Below are 13611 nucleotides of genomic sequence, written 5' to 3'. Positions count from 1 at the left end.
GCTGAAATTTCCAGAAAGGCAATTCATTATTCCTATAATTATTCGACTCTTTTGTGACTTCTCTACATTATGATTTATACATTCATAAAATTAGCAAAAAAAGTCTATACTATGATTTGAAATATTAAATTTAGGCAGGCTGAACATCACAATTTAACTTTTTTAAAGATTTTATTTATTTGTCAGAGAGAGAGCACAAGCAGTGGCAGGCAGATGGAGAAGCAGGCTCCCTACTTAACAAGGAGCCTGAAGCAGGACTCGATCCCAGGACCCTGGGATCATGAACTGAGCTGAAGGCAGATGCTTAACTGACTGAACCACCCAGGCATCCCCACAATTTAATTTTGAAAACATAAACATATAGGAGAGTAGAGTAAGCTATGTGACATAATCATCACAATGATCAGATTATTTAAAAACCATTTCTCCATATTTATAGCATATTATAAGCTTTTTGTGTGTGTTCTAGAAACAAAGTTTACATGATATAAAATATCGCAATGCTTGAAAAATTCTACAACAGGTAACTACTACTTATCCAAAATAGTAAATTTATAAAATCCGTTTCTCTGTCCTACGTGAAGCAACCTTTATTTTTTTTTCCTCTTCTAAGACTGTCAAAATCCCTTAGTACTCAAAAATCTTTCTATTGGCTGATAAAAACATAAAATGCACACCTATATACTAACAATATGGTTAGTTCAGAAATTAAAGAATCTGACTTATGACTATAGCAGCCATCATCTACTCAAAGATTAAAGAAAATTTTGAAGATTTAAAGTGGTATCCTGAAATTCAACACTGCTTCATCTTATAAAAAGTATATACACTCATCCCCTTCCCTTAGAAATATATGCTAGATTTCTTTATTTTTCATACAAGCCCAACAATGTTCTGAGCTCCTATTGAAAACTAAAGGGCAAGAGCAACAACAAAAAATTTTATTTTAAAAAAATACTACTTTCAGGATTTCTCTTTTATCTGAACATTTATCGTACTTTTCCGAATGGAAGAGGGAGGGAACCAAAGTTCCAGGTTTATCTCCATTATTACTGAAGGAAATACCTTCTGCAGTCTTAATATTAAGGGTGGTATGATGAGAGCTCAAAAGGAAAAAATATGAGGGTCAGACTGAGGTAAACAAGGTATCGGGGAGACAAGAATCTGAGCAGAACACACTGGTCTATTACAGGAAAGATTCGAGATATTTGCCCTTCCTTATGTCCAGAAGAGCATTGCATGTCCAAAGAGCTCGGTTCTATTATATAAATTTTAAGGTCAAATTTTAACCCTTCATAATCAGTTTCAAATTACATAAAACTTCGATAAGTTTTCCTGTTAAGAAACTACAACATCATGCAATTTGAAACAACATTCAAAGAAGGCCTTATTGCAATATCAATAATACCAAGGATGCTGTAGATTGGTTTTTAAAATGTTACACTGGCTGAGTATCTTGGGCTGAGGTAGAACACCGCATTTGTGAAATTCATTTGCCTCTAGTGCATTATTTATCTTGCAAGAGTAGTTTATTTCTTATCTTAAATAAGTCACCAACCATTTAATAATGTGGAAAATGTAACACAGATGACCCAATTCATTTTGCTAAGCCAAGGGAACTGAAAGAAATGAAGCTGTTTCAAGGCGACTTCTTTATGGAGAAGAAGATATTTCTTTTTTATTAGCTCCATCTGATGGTTGATCTGGTTTTTACACACTGCCCGGCTATAAATTCCCAACTGTAATTTTACTGTTTTCCCTCCCACTCTTCTATCAGAAAGATGTGCTATATTGAGAAAATGCTTTTTAGTTGATTATGGACCTAATTACTTTATTGAATTTTCCAAAGTATTTACTATTATAAAAAGCATTCAAGCTCCCCCCCCCCTTTTTCCCCGTTAATTTGAGAAGGACAGATTTCACCGACTGAAACAGTATAAAATTTGACAAATGGAAATATTGTTGATATTGTCCTATAATGTGCATCTTCTTACACACCTCTCAGATAACCGTAGCTGGCCCCTTTGCATAACTTAGGTTAAGCATGTACACGTGCTAACACATTTTAAACACATAAAAATGACTATTTTCCTTATTCATTTTTTATACTAAAGAACGCGTTCGAAAAAAACCCTATTTATATACTATACCATCCTAATGCTATCAGATAGAGGAGTGCATGCTTGAAAATACAGTTTTTCCAGTGCAGAAAAAAGAGCTCAGAAATGAAGTGTATTTGAAATACGTAACTGGATTTAAGCACTAAATAGTAAGTAAATTAAGGAAAAGACTATACCTCAGGATCATATTCCCATAACTGATTTCCTCTCATGTGGTGGCATTTTAGCATGATTACAGGTCCACTGAGTCTAGACACATCCAAGCATAAGTCATCGGTTCGGATTTCTTTGTCAGCAGTATAAGAAAATACCTGAAAATATAAAATTCAACTGATGAAATAATCCCCTAAAAACAAAGTCACAGTATAGCAAAATCTCTGTGGAAGCATTCATATCAACTTGTGTTTTCAAACAGTCTCTGCTGTGTGTGATCTTGAGAAAGTGAGTTCGCATCTCTCAGTCCCTTTCCTCAACTGGAAAATAGGGACAGTGTTATCTGTGTTAAAGTTTTTTGTGAAGCCTCAATTTAACAAATTATTAAACACATTATTTGCCGGCACCGTATTTCCTGCCCTGTACTTGCCTTATATATCTCACAACAGACTCAGTAAAATAAAGTTAACTATAGGGGACTAGAAGAGGGCAGCCCTTGTTCTCACCACATGACCAATTGCCTAATTCTATAGAGAGAACGATGTTTTTCATGAAGACATTTAAATCTTTCTCTCCATAAGAACATCATGTAAATTTTATTAAATACTGTCAGTGTGTTACCAAACGTTGTAGAATTAGCTTCTCTAGAGACCTCATTAAAAAAAGGTAGGCTCTATACTTATCTTTCTCATATGATTATAGCTGATTTTGGCTACAGTACTTCTCAAAATAGCCAAGAAATGTTACAGTGGATTGTAGATTCATTGTTAGCTAACTTGAACTGATACTATAATAATCTCTATTTTTTAAACTCCTAGTATGAATATTTTATTTATAACATTGACTATTAAAGGGTCACAAGAGCTATTAAGTTAATAATTACGGAAGTTATTTTCTTCTGTTTGCTCTGATAAGCATGCTTCAGTATTCTGTGGGTATTTTTTTCCTTACAATGTCAAGAGGTAGTGTAATGAGGAAGGTTATTTGAGGATCTTTTAGTTTCCCAAAACAGACTGTAAAATTAGAGGAAGTCAGCTCAATATTCCCCTATAAACTCTGGAGCCTTAGGGTGTAAGCTGAATGAGTTAGTCTTGAAAGGGTTGCCTCTCCAGAACTAAGGGCTTCCCTGAAAATCATAGGTGGTAGGAGAAAAACGCAAAAGAAATTCTTCACAAAGATGTAAAAACTTGAGAAATATATGAAGTTCATTTAATTAAACTATATAAAATACAGATTTCATGTTTGGCATTCAGAAAAAAAATTACTATCTTCAGTACTTTTTAATAAAGATTTTATTTATTTATTTGACAGACAGAGATCAGAAGTAGGCAGAGAAGGAGGCAGGGGTTGGGGGGGTGGGGGAAGCAGGCTCCCTACTGAGCAGACAGCCTGATGTGGGGCTCAATGCCAGGACCCTGAGATCATGACCTGAGCTGAAGGCAGAGGCTTAACCCACTGAGCCACCCATGTGCCCTTAATATTGACACTTTTAATGGAAATTATGATTAAATTAAGAGAATAAAAGAAACACCTCTCAGATAATTAGTACTATATCCTTTCCAAACATGGTCTTCATTAACATAATATTTAATTTCATATAAACACATTTAAGTAAATGAATCTAGTAATAAACCTTAATTTGGAGGGAAATTTCTAGAGAAATTTCTTTTACCTTTTGTTTTAATGTGAAGTATAATTTTCCACATAGAAATTATACTTTTAGTTGTATACAGATGCCAGTGTAAATGGAAACACCAAAGTATCCACATTTGCCACTAATTTTGTATAATTATGGCTTGAACAATGATTTCTCCTCAGATCTCTTATGATAGTTTGGAGACTTTACCTGTTCAGAGAAGTCAACCACATTCTTTGCTTCTTAATTCCTAACTGTAATTCATTTATGGCCAATCAGTAGCTATTTTAAGTGATTTATATTCAAGAAAGATATATTTGTAAAATATTTTCTGAGCCTATATTATCTGAAGTTATCATTCTTTGGCCTTTGCACTTGAAAAAAAAATACTTGGCTCACAAATAATTTTTCTTTAAAAAAAAATCTATATAGGGATGCCTGAGTGGCTCAGTTGGTTAAGTGGCTGTCTTTGGTTCAGGTCATGATGCCGGGGTCCTGGGATAGAGCCTTGCGTTGGGCTCCCTGCTCAGCAGGGAGCCTGCTTCTCCCTCTCCCTCTGTCTCCCAGCTTGTGCTCTCACTCTCTCCCTTCAAATACATAAATAAAATCTTAAAAAAAAAAATCTGTATATAATGCTTTCATTATTTTCTGGCATTAATTAACTGGTTAACAAATCCTAATGAATAATTAACAGGATTAATTTATTTTTCATACCTGAGAATCTCATTTTTATGCAGAGGTGTTCCTAAGATTGTTTATATTCTGTATAATAATAAAAAGTCAGTGCATCAGTATACATATGTCTTTCTTGATTTTTACCTGGAAAATTATTAGGCTTGATCTCAATTATTTACCCTTTATATCTATTGTCTTTTTACCCATAATTGTCATCTTCATGCTTTTTATATCTCCTACCACAGGAGGTTCATGGAACTCACTTTGGGACAGATGAAAATTTTACATGCAACGTACTTTGTAGAGATCCAGGTACACAGAGAGCAGTGGCTGACAGCTAGCGTTATTACCCCAGGCCTAGAGGTGCTCCCAGGATGTGGCCTTGTATATGGATTCCTGCCTTGATAGTATGTCCAGTTCCCAAAGAATTTTAGAACAGGAGCCCACCAGGCTCGGCTCTTGCCTCTGTGTGCCCACCCCTAGGTACACAATCTTGAGGAGGGGCTCTCATAGGTCAGGACAGACTGTCCCGACCCTTGCACTATATACAGTCAGCCTCTACTGAGTTTCTTACGACTTTGGGGACAACCTCACATCTCATTTTAGGTTCTCCAGGAAGTGAGGACTCCCTACAGCTGTTGCCTGTGTCAGTACCCCACATCTCAGTTTGGTACGTGTAGTTCCTGGTAGAGTATCTGCCTGACCTGCTCTCCTGTTGCAGTTAAAACACTTATGCCTGGTTATAAGGTAAGATTTTCAATTCTGAATACATATGAAGCACATTAACTTAAGCATCACACATGGTGATGTCTTTACAAGATCGAGTCCCTCATTAGTGAAGTCTACTTGTATGTTCTTTTCAAAAATTGGACACTATTCCCCCCTTTCTAGTTACCACTCAAATTGCTTTATCACTGGCTATCAATACTGATTCTCACGAAAACCAGAAGTGAGTTACACAAATACTAGATTTAGCACGTATTTCAGTTGCTGCAATGCCAGGTCGGTTCTAGTAATGATGCATTAAATCAAAGTCTCATCACTTAACGACAGGGACTAGAAGCAGAGTAAAATAATCTCGGTGTCCTTCCATCCACTATAAAAGAGGAATATGGGGAAAGTTAACATTAACTGAGCACCTGTTTGTGTTAGAAACCGCGTGTGACACAGTCCATATATATTATATTGAATAAGTTTGCCCTGTTGTTCCATTGTACAATTATACTCATTCCTATGTGTACCAACTTAATATTATTGCAAAGCATAGTAAGTAGAGGTTGTTTGTTTGTTTGTTTTTTAATTGTTTATTTATTTGACAGAGATCACAAGGAGGCAGAGAGGCAGGCGGAGAGAGAGGAGGAAGCAGGCTCCCCGCCAAGCGGAGAGCCCGATGCGGGGCTCGAACCCAGGACCCTGAGATCACGACCTGAGCTGAAGGCAGACGCTTTAACCCACTGAGCCCCCCAGGAGCCCCTAAGCAGAGCTTTTTACATGAACTGTATAGATGCAATAATTTATGGTGCTTTGAATATTTCATTTTGCACTAATCTTCACATTTGTTCTAACACATAAAATTATGAGCCATCTACCACTATACATCTTCTTCTGTAGTCTGCTGGTCACGCTTGCCCTAGAAACAACCACTATAGAGGCCAATTTTACTCAATTAACAACTATCTTTTAAGAAGTGATAGCTCCTTTGTTCCGTTTCGTGGGCCCTCCCAAAACTACTCTGATGACTATAACAATGCAGTTTTTATCATCTCCTATTACATTAGTTTGCTATGGCCATAACACAGTGCCATGGACTAGATGGCTTTTAATCTCCTCGGAGTACTGGAGGCCAAAAGTTCTAGATCAGGTTATCAGTGCAATTGGTTTCTCCTGTAGACCTCTCTCTTTTGCTCGTGGATGACCATTTTTTCCCTGTGTCCTCCGTGGTCTTACTTTGATGCCTGTGTCCTGATCACTTCTTCTTATAAAAACAACATCCATATTAGGTTAGGAACCACTTTAATTATATCAATCACATCTTTAAAGCTCCTGTATCTCCAAATGTCACGTTCTCAGATACTGGGATTAGAACTTCAACATACGAATGGGGAGGGGGGACACAACTCAGCCCCTAACACCCTTACATTGAAGGAAATAATGCATCTTTCCCTACTCCTAGATGGAAACTATAGGTTTTTTTGCTTACTTGTCCAGGACCCCTAGGAATTCAGTTCAGAAATAAGAATGATCTGTTTAACATTATTCATCAAAATTCTGAATGGAATGTAATCCCAAATCTTCTCTTTTTCTTGAAATTGGATGTGCTTTAGGCTGGAAGCCAGCAGTGGGATAGGGCTTGGTCAAATTCTCTATTTTACCATCTTGAGAACTTCTTTTCTTTTTTATCTGTCTTGCCCACTCCCAGGTTGCTAACTGGGTTTTGATTCCCCCTGGGTCATAAAAGCCTCTGTAAGAGGTCTTACCTAAACTGTGTCTTGGTAACTACTTCCTGATCTTTGGCATGGCAGAGATTTCCAGCTCCTTCTCCTGGGAGCATTTATGGTTCTTCGGAGATTCTCATCGCTAAGCACCTCTCACTGTGTACTAACGAGGAGGACAATGCGTGTTTTGTAAGTGGGCCACTTCTTACGACTTGAGCAACCTGGGGAGGCGAGCTGACTCAGGCGGTGGAGTCACTTCAGTTGTCACAGGCCAGCTTTACAATGTGTCAATCAAGTCACAGCCTGCCACATTCCCCAAGAGCACCAAGCACACAGCAAACAAGTGCTTAAAATGGTGTTCTACGTAATCTGCAGGGCCTAGCGCCAAATGCACATGCAGGATTTACTGTTCAAAAATTATTAAGGCTTTCCAATTGTAGGGCTCTGCTTGATGGCATGGGTTGCACAGCCAGGAAGGTGCCCCTGCCTTGAGTCCTCCTCAGTAAGGTTTGTCCCTGGAAACTAGAATCCCACCCCCTCCTCTCTAGAGGGAGGGCAACTGCTCTTTTCACAGAAAACCTGAATCTTCTCCATCTTGTGATACCTCCTGTTATGGGTAGAATTGTGTCCCCCAAAAGAAATGCTGAAGTCCTTAACCTCTAAGTGCCTCAGAATGTGAATGTATTTGGAAGTAAGGTCATTGCAGATGGGATTAGGTAAGTGATGAGGAGATCATAATGGAGAGGGTAGAGGCTTAACCAAAATGGCTGGTGTCCTTAGGAGAAGACAGAGATGGAGAGAGACACAGAAAAAAATGCCTGCGTCGGAGCAATGCATCATCACAGGCCATGGGGCTTGCAGGCGAACACCACAAGTTAAAAGCAGCAACAAATGCTTCTCCCTTACAGGTTTTGGAAGAAATATGCCCCTCCTGACACTGTGATTTCTGACTGTAGCCTCAAGTATTGAAACACAATAAACTTCTGCTCACGCCACACGGTTTGTGTGAGTTTGTTATGGCACTCTAAAAAATTTACACGCCTCCTTTGATTCCGTATGATGGTTGAAGGGTCTAAAAGTCATGGAAGCAATTTCCACAATATCTGCAAATTCTGCATAGGGAAGTCCGATTTTAGATTTCACATCTATTTTATCTTGCTGTCTGGGCTAAAATTTTAACATCCAGTTATGATTTCTGAACGCATCAATCATTTTTACAATCATTTTTCTATTGAAATGTGTCTTCATAAAGTGGTTCTTGACTTTGATGAGGTGATGACCTGCTTTTTTTTTTTTTTAAAGATTTTATTTATTTATTTGACAGACAGAGATCACAAGTAGGCAGAGAGGCAGGAAGAGAAAGAGAGAGGGGGAAGCAGGCTCCCCACTGAGCAGAGAGCCTGATGCAGGGCTCGATCCCAGGACCCTGAGATCATGACCTGAGCCAAAGGCAGAGGCTTTAACCCATTGAGCTACCCAGGTGCCCCGAATTACCTGCTTTTATTGTAGATTTTATAGGGACCAGATTAATTTCTGTCTCTGAACTGATGTACTCAGATGAGTTTACGAACAATTCCTAACATATAAAAGGTGACAGCCAATTTCAGTCTCAGTTCTTTACAATCTTAACATTTTTTTCAGAGAAGGTAAGCATTTTCATTACTTCACATACGCATATGGTTTGTTCTGGATTTTTTCACTTTGGGGAGTATGTTCGAAGGCATTTATGTTCACCCCTTTGAAAAATCTGAAATTTGAAAAACTGCAAGCAAATTTTGCTCAGATTTGTAGCATAAGCAGCTGCTGGCAAAACTGTCGAAGCAAAGCAAGATGCAGAGCTGGTTCACTTGTTCCGTGCGAGAGGCTCAGGAACCAAACGCCCTCTGCTGGCTCTGAATTGCTATAGGGGTTCTTCCATCTTAACAGGAAGAAATACTTTGCAATACACACACTAATTTTCATATATTTACATTACGCTCATATAGATGTCCTGTGTGTGTTTAAAAGGCTCATAAGTGCGTTTGATTCAGCTTTATTATAGAGGTGGTGATTTTTCTAGATATAGTTGTGAATTTATAAAGCATTTCTGTTGAGTTCTTCCAATTTACTGTAAAAGTTCACAGTTTGAAGGGGCTCTATTACTATATGTCAACTGCTTTGCTTTCTCTATGAAGAACCTTAAGCCAATGGAGTTACAGGATTCACATACTTGGCCAGAGCCACTTAGTGACAGAAGTTTCTCTGGACCCCAGGCTCACTGGTTATTTTTCTTTCACTTTACTACATTGCCTCTTACATCCCATCACTTCGTTACTTTGGAACTGTGGGCCCTCTAGCAGATCGCTTTAGCTATCTGAAGCGCAGTCAGTTTGAGACGTCTATTAACAAGAATCTGGAAGGATAAATTATTTTAAAAAGCTCTCACATACATTCTAATAGTTTTCTCCCTCCACCCCCCTCATTCTGTAAAAATGGCCCAGGTAAATTTGTATTGAAATAATAAGAAAAATTATTTAACAACAAAAACTAAGACCTTCAGCAATGTGATTTTTATTTCAAAATGTTCTGACTGTATGTCATCCCATCGTGAAATTAGCATGAGGAATGCGTAGATGGAATTGAATTCATCACTGGAGCTGCCAAGGAAAGAGACGTCTGCTCCCAAACAGGATTTTTTTCTGACTTAACTGATTTCAGTCTTCACCTCTGGCCTGTCAGCTCAGTTTTCTGGGTAGAAGCAGGTAAGAAGAGCAGGTAGCTTCTTTGTGATCTTGACTTATGTGCCTAGATGGTATCTATGGTCTTTACAGATTTAATGCTCTCAAACTCTATTGCTAAAAGTAGGGTGTGGGATGTGCCTGGGTGGCCTAGTCAGTTGGACAACTGCCTCGGCTCAGGTCATAATCTCAGGGTCCTGGGATGGAGCTCTGCCTGCTTCTCCCTCTCTCTCTGAGCCTCCTTCCTGCTTGTGCTCTCTTTCTCTTTCAAATAAATAAAATCTTCAAAAAAAAAATGGGATGTGGGTGTGCATCTCATGTTCAGTATTCCCATCCTGTCCTCAACATCGTCCGGGATTCATTAACTCTTTCTCTTTTTACTTTGATATAACTGTATATTACAACTTTACATTTCTGAATTGGTGATCAGCAAGTCACCTCATCTTTCCATCCCTGACTGGGTATGTTCTGCTCTCATCACAAGAACTAGCCTAATTCCACTTTGCCCAGAAAAAGACTACTACCCAGCCTGAAGCTCTAGTACCTTTTTCACTTTCTTCTTGTATAACTTTGTTAACTATTCTCACCTACTTATCTGCATTGCATTGCAGGCATGGCATCATTTGTGTGTATCTTTTTAAATTTAATTTATTTTTAAAGATTTGTTTATTTATTTATTTATTTGACGGGAGTGGGGAAGAGAGCTCGCACAAGCAGGGGGAAGGGCAGAGGGAGAGGGAGAAGGGACTCCCCACTGAGCAGAAGCCCAATGTGGGGTCTGATCCCAGGACCCTGAGATCATGACCTGAGCTGAAGGCAGACACTTAAGGCTGAGCCATCAGGCATCCCACTTCACTCTGTCTTGAAGGGTTTTCAAGGGAGTCTACAATTCAAGATATCTAATACATAAACATTATGTTCCAGCTACTCACATTTAACTATTGTAATGCTAAAGAATATAAATTGCAAATTTAAGCCCAATTGGATATCCCACTGGATACACTTGAACGTGCAGATGTTGTTCTTTATGTGACTGTGGCAGAATTCTCAGAGAGCCCCAAGATTCCTATCCAATATACATGCCCTTCATAAATACCCTCCCCTTGAGTGTGGGTGAGACCATGACAGGAAAAGTCACTCCATGACTACTTTATGTTATATTAAGACCTAGAATTAGCCAACTTAAAGAGTGAGATTTTCCTACTGGCCATGAAGACACACACAGTCTTGTTTTAGAGGGGGCCAGCATAGCAAGGGAACTGAGAATAGCTTCCCCACTGGTGGGAGGAGGAACTGGCAGAGAGCCAGAAAACAAAACAAAAAACACAAAAAGCCATGTACCATAACACAAAATGATTGGAGCTCAGTCCTCCAACTGCAAGAAACTAAAATCTGCTGATAACCAGGAACCTCGGACTCTGACCCTCCAGTGAGGTTTCAGTTCTGGCCAACACCTTGATTTTAATTCTGTGAGATCCTAAGCAGCCATGCCTGAATTAGACCCATAGAACTGTGAGATTAGTAATTTTGTGTTGTCCTAAGCCACTAAAGTTGTAGTATCTTGCTATACAACAGCAGAAAACTGATACAATGAGTGACCATCAGGAAAAAGGAAATACATACAAAAACTACAATTATTTTTACCATGTGGAGTATCTTCTCCCGTGCTATGTCCCTATCATTTATTTATTCATTCAATCGTTCATCCATCTATTTATTCAACAAATACTTTTGAGCATGTTAAATGCTTCAGACCTTATCTGAACCATATAGGCTCTTCGTGAAACTGAATTCAAGACACAAACATCTAATAGGGTGCCAACATTTTTGTAAACGTTTCCTCCACTCTTCCAAACCACTTTGAACTTTGTTCTCCGTGTTCTCATTGTAATGATTTCCTGGATTATCTTCCTCTTGATGGTATTCTCTGCTATATTTCCTCTGATCATATCATTCCTTAAATATTTATTCTCTGAAGAATTTGCCCTCACACATACAGACTGTAAGGAAAGTCAAATGGATTACTGGATAGGATAATTTCCTTCAGTCATAGGCAATTTAATATCTACTTTCCCTCGATCACTACCTCATTAGTTGGTACCATGAGCACCAAGATATTTGGTCTTTGAGGTTCTTATTGATTTATGCCTGCAAATGTAAAGTAGACATAGCAGCGATAACATATATCATTCATGTGACATCTATATAAACTAGTATATTTGTTTTAGTGTTTTATCAGCCACAAATTCATGGTGAAAGACTTTGTGTCATCCTTTCTGAATATAATTTTACTGGTATTTTCGTAAAATTTCCTATCTTTTTTTTTTTCTAAATATTTATTTGTCAGAAAGAGAGCAAGAGTGAGAGAGTGAGTGAGCACAAGCAGGGGGAGCACCAGGCAGCGGGAGAAGCAGGCTCCCCGATAAGCAGGGAGCCTGATGCGGGACTCAATTCCAGGACCCTGGGATCATGACCTGAGCCTAAGGCAGACACTTAACCGACTGAGCCGCCCAGGCATCCCGTAAAATTTCTTGTCTTAAAAGGTATTCCTTATATCATTAGATACTTCTAGGAAGTCTGGTATATGGCATATATAACTAGATAAAAATGATTAAATACATAAAAAAACTCAAAAGGCAAATTATAATGTCCTGGATGGCACAAAGATACACTTACTGTATATCAGTTACAACTGCCTCTGATCTGTAAAGGTAAACTACTCTTTAGGTTATATTAGACATAATTTAAAAAACTTAAACTCCAGATTATTACATTTGCACTGGATGCAAATAAAACTAAACTTTTCTAGGTGGTTTCAAGCTTAAAGTAGTCCTTTGGATTTATGGCATTCATCATGGCTGCAAACAAAGATCAGGCTCTACTGAGTTTGCAACTGAAACAGAGATTCAAGTGCAAGTAGTTTAGCCATTCGATGATCCCAGAAAAGACTAGTAGGTGAACAGGGAAGGAAAAAGAAGTAACGGGAGGGTACATTACAGATTAATTATGCTGTGGGTAACTGGAGTTTAAACCTTTAGGGATCTCTGGTAGAGAACAAGCAGTCCCATGGAAGGGTGAAGAAGCTGGGATAACATATGCCATATGCCCTTCGTTGGCTTGAGGTATGTTTCCAGGTAGAATTAATTCCCCAGGAATAACTAGGTGGGCAAAGTGGCCTCTGGCAGTGAAAGACTACTCTGACAGGTGCTCAGGCAAAGGGACAGAGATTCTGTCTGGCCTTTGGATGCTAGGAGGCAAACAAATGAAAGGAGAGAAAGTGCATGCCATTTGGGGAGTACCTGCTGTGAAGATGGAAGTCATTTTAAGTATATTGTATATGGAGATATGACAGACCACATATCATATGTTATAGGATTTTTAGTGACCTTTCAAGGTAAGCATTGTGTTTCCTCCTTTACAAACGAGGAACAGGGTGCATGAAAAGATCAAACAGATTCTCCCACCTCACTCGGTTTATGAGAACCTGTCTTTGAAATACAGTCTATCAGCCCCCAAATCCCATGCTCTTCTACACACTTAACACCTGCTTCTTGGATATTTAAAGAATTACACTCTAGACTATTCATATTTCACTGTTTTCCCTAAAGTGTCCATCTGATCCCATGTTCATATTTTTCTAGGATCTCATCTGATACCATATTACATTTAGCCATCAGGTCTCCTTAGCATACTCTGACCGATGCTCAGACTTTCATCTTTTTGATGACTTGGACAGTTTTGAGGAACACTGGGTAGGTATTTTACAGATTGTCCCCCTGTGTGGGATTGTTTAATGTTTATCTTGTGGTTAGAATGTTTTTGAGAGGATGACCATGAAGGTAAAGTACCATTCTCATCGCATCATATCAGAGGTG

General features: G+C 38.6%; 1 protein-coding gene across 2 annotated transcripts in view; it reads right to left on the bottom strand.

Moving 5' to 3' along the window:
- GALNT13 (polypeptide N-acetylgalactosaminyltransferase 13) overlaps positions 1-13611 on the bottom strand; it is a 554323-nt gene that overhangs the window by 16279 nt on the left and 524433 nt on the right. For both annotated transcript variants that reach the window (XM_046019643.1, XM_046019644.1), the window contains exon 12: positions 2297-2431. In XM_046019643.1, the coding sequence (XP_045875599.1) occupies positions 2297-2431 (135 nt within the window). The remainder of the gene's footprint in view (positions 1-2296; positions 2432-13611) is intronic.

Source organism: Meles meles, chromosome 9, assembly GCF_922984935.1.
Source record: "Meles meles chromosome 9, mMelMel3.1 paternal haplotype, whole genome shotgun sequence".
Classification (NCBI taxonomy): Eukaryota; Metazoa; Chordata; class Mammalia; order Carnivora; family Mustelidae; genus Meles; species Meles meles.
The sequence above is the reverse complement of the archived record's forward strand: the minus strand, read 5'-3'. Positions and strand labels throughout refer to the sequence as shown.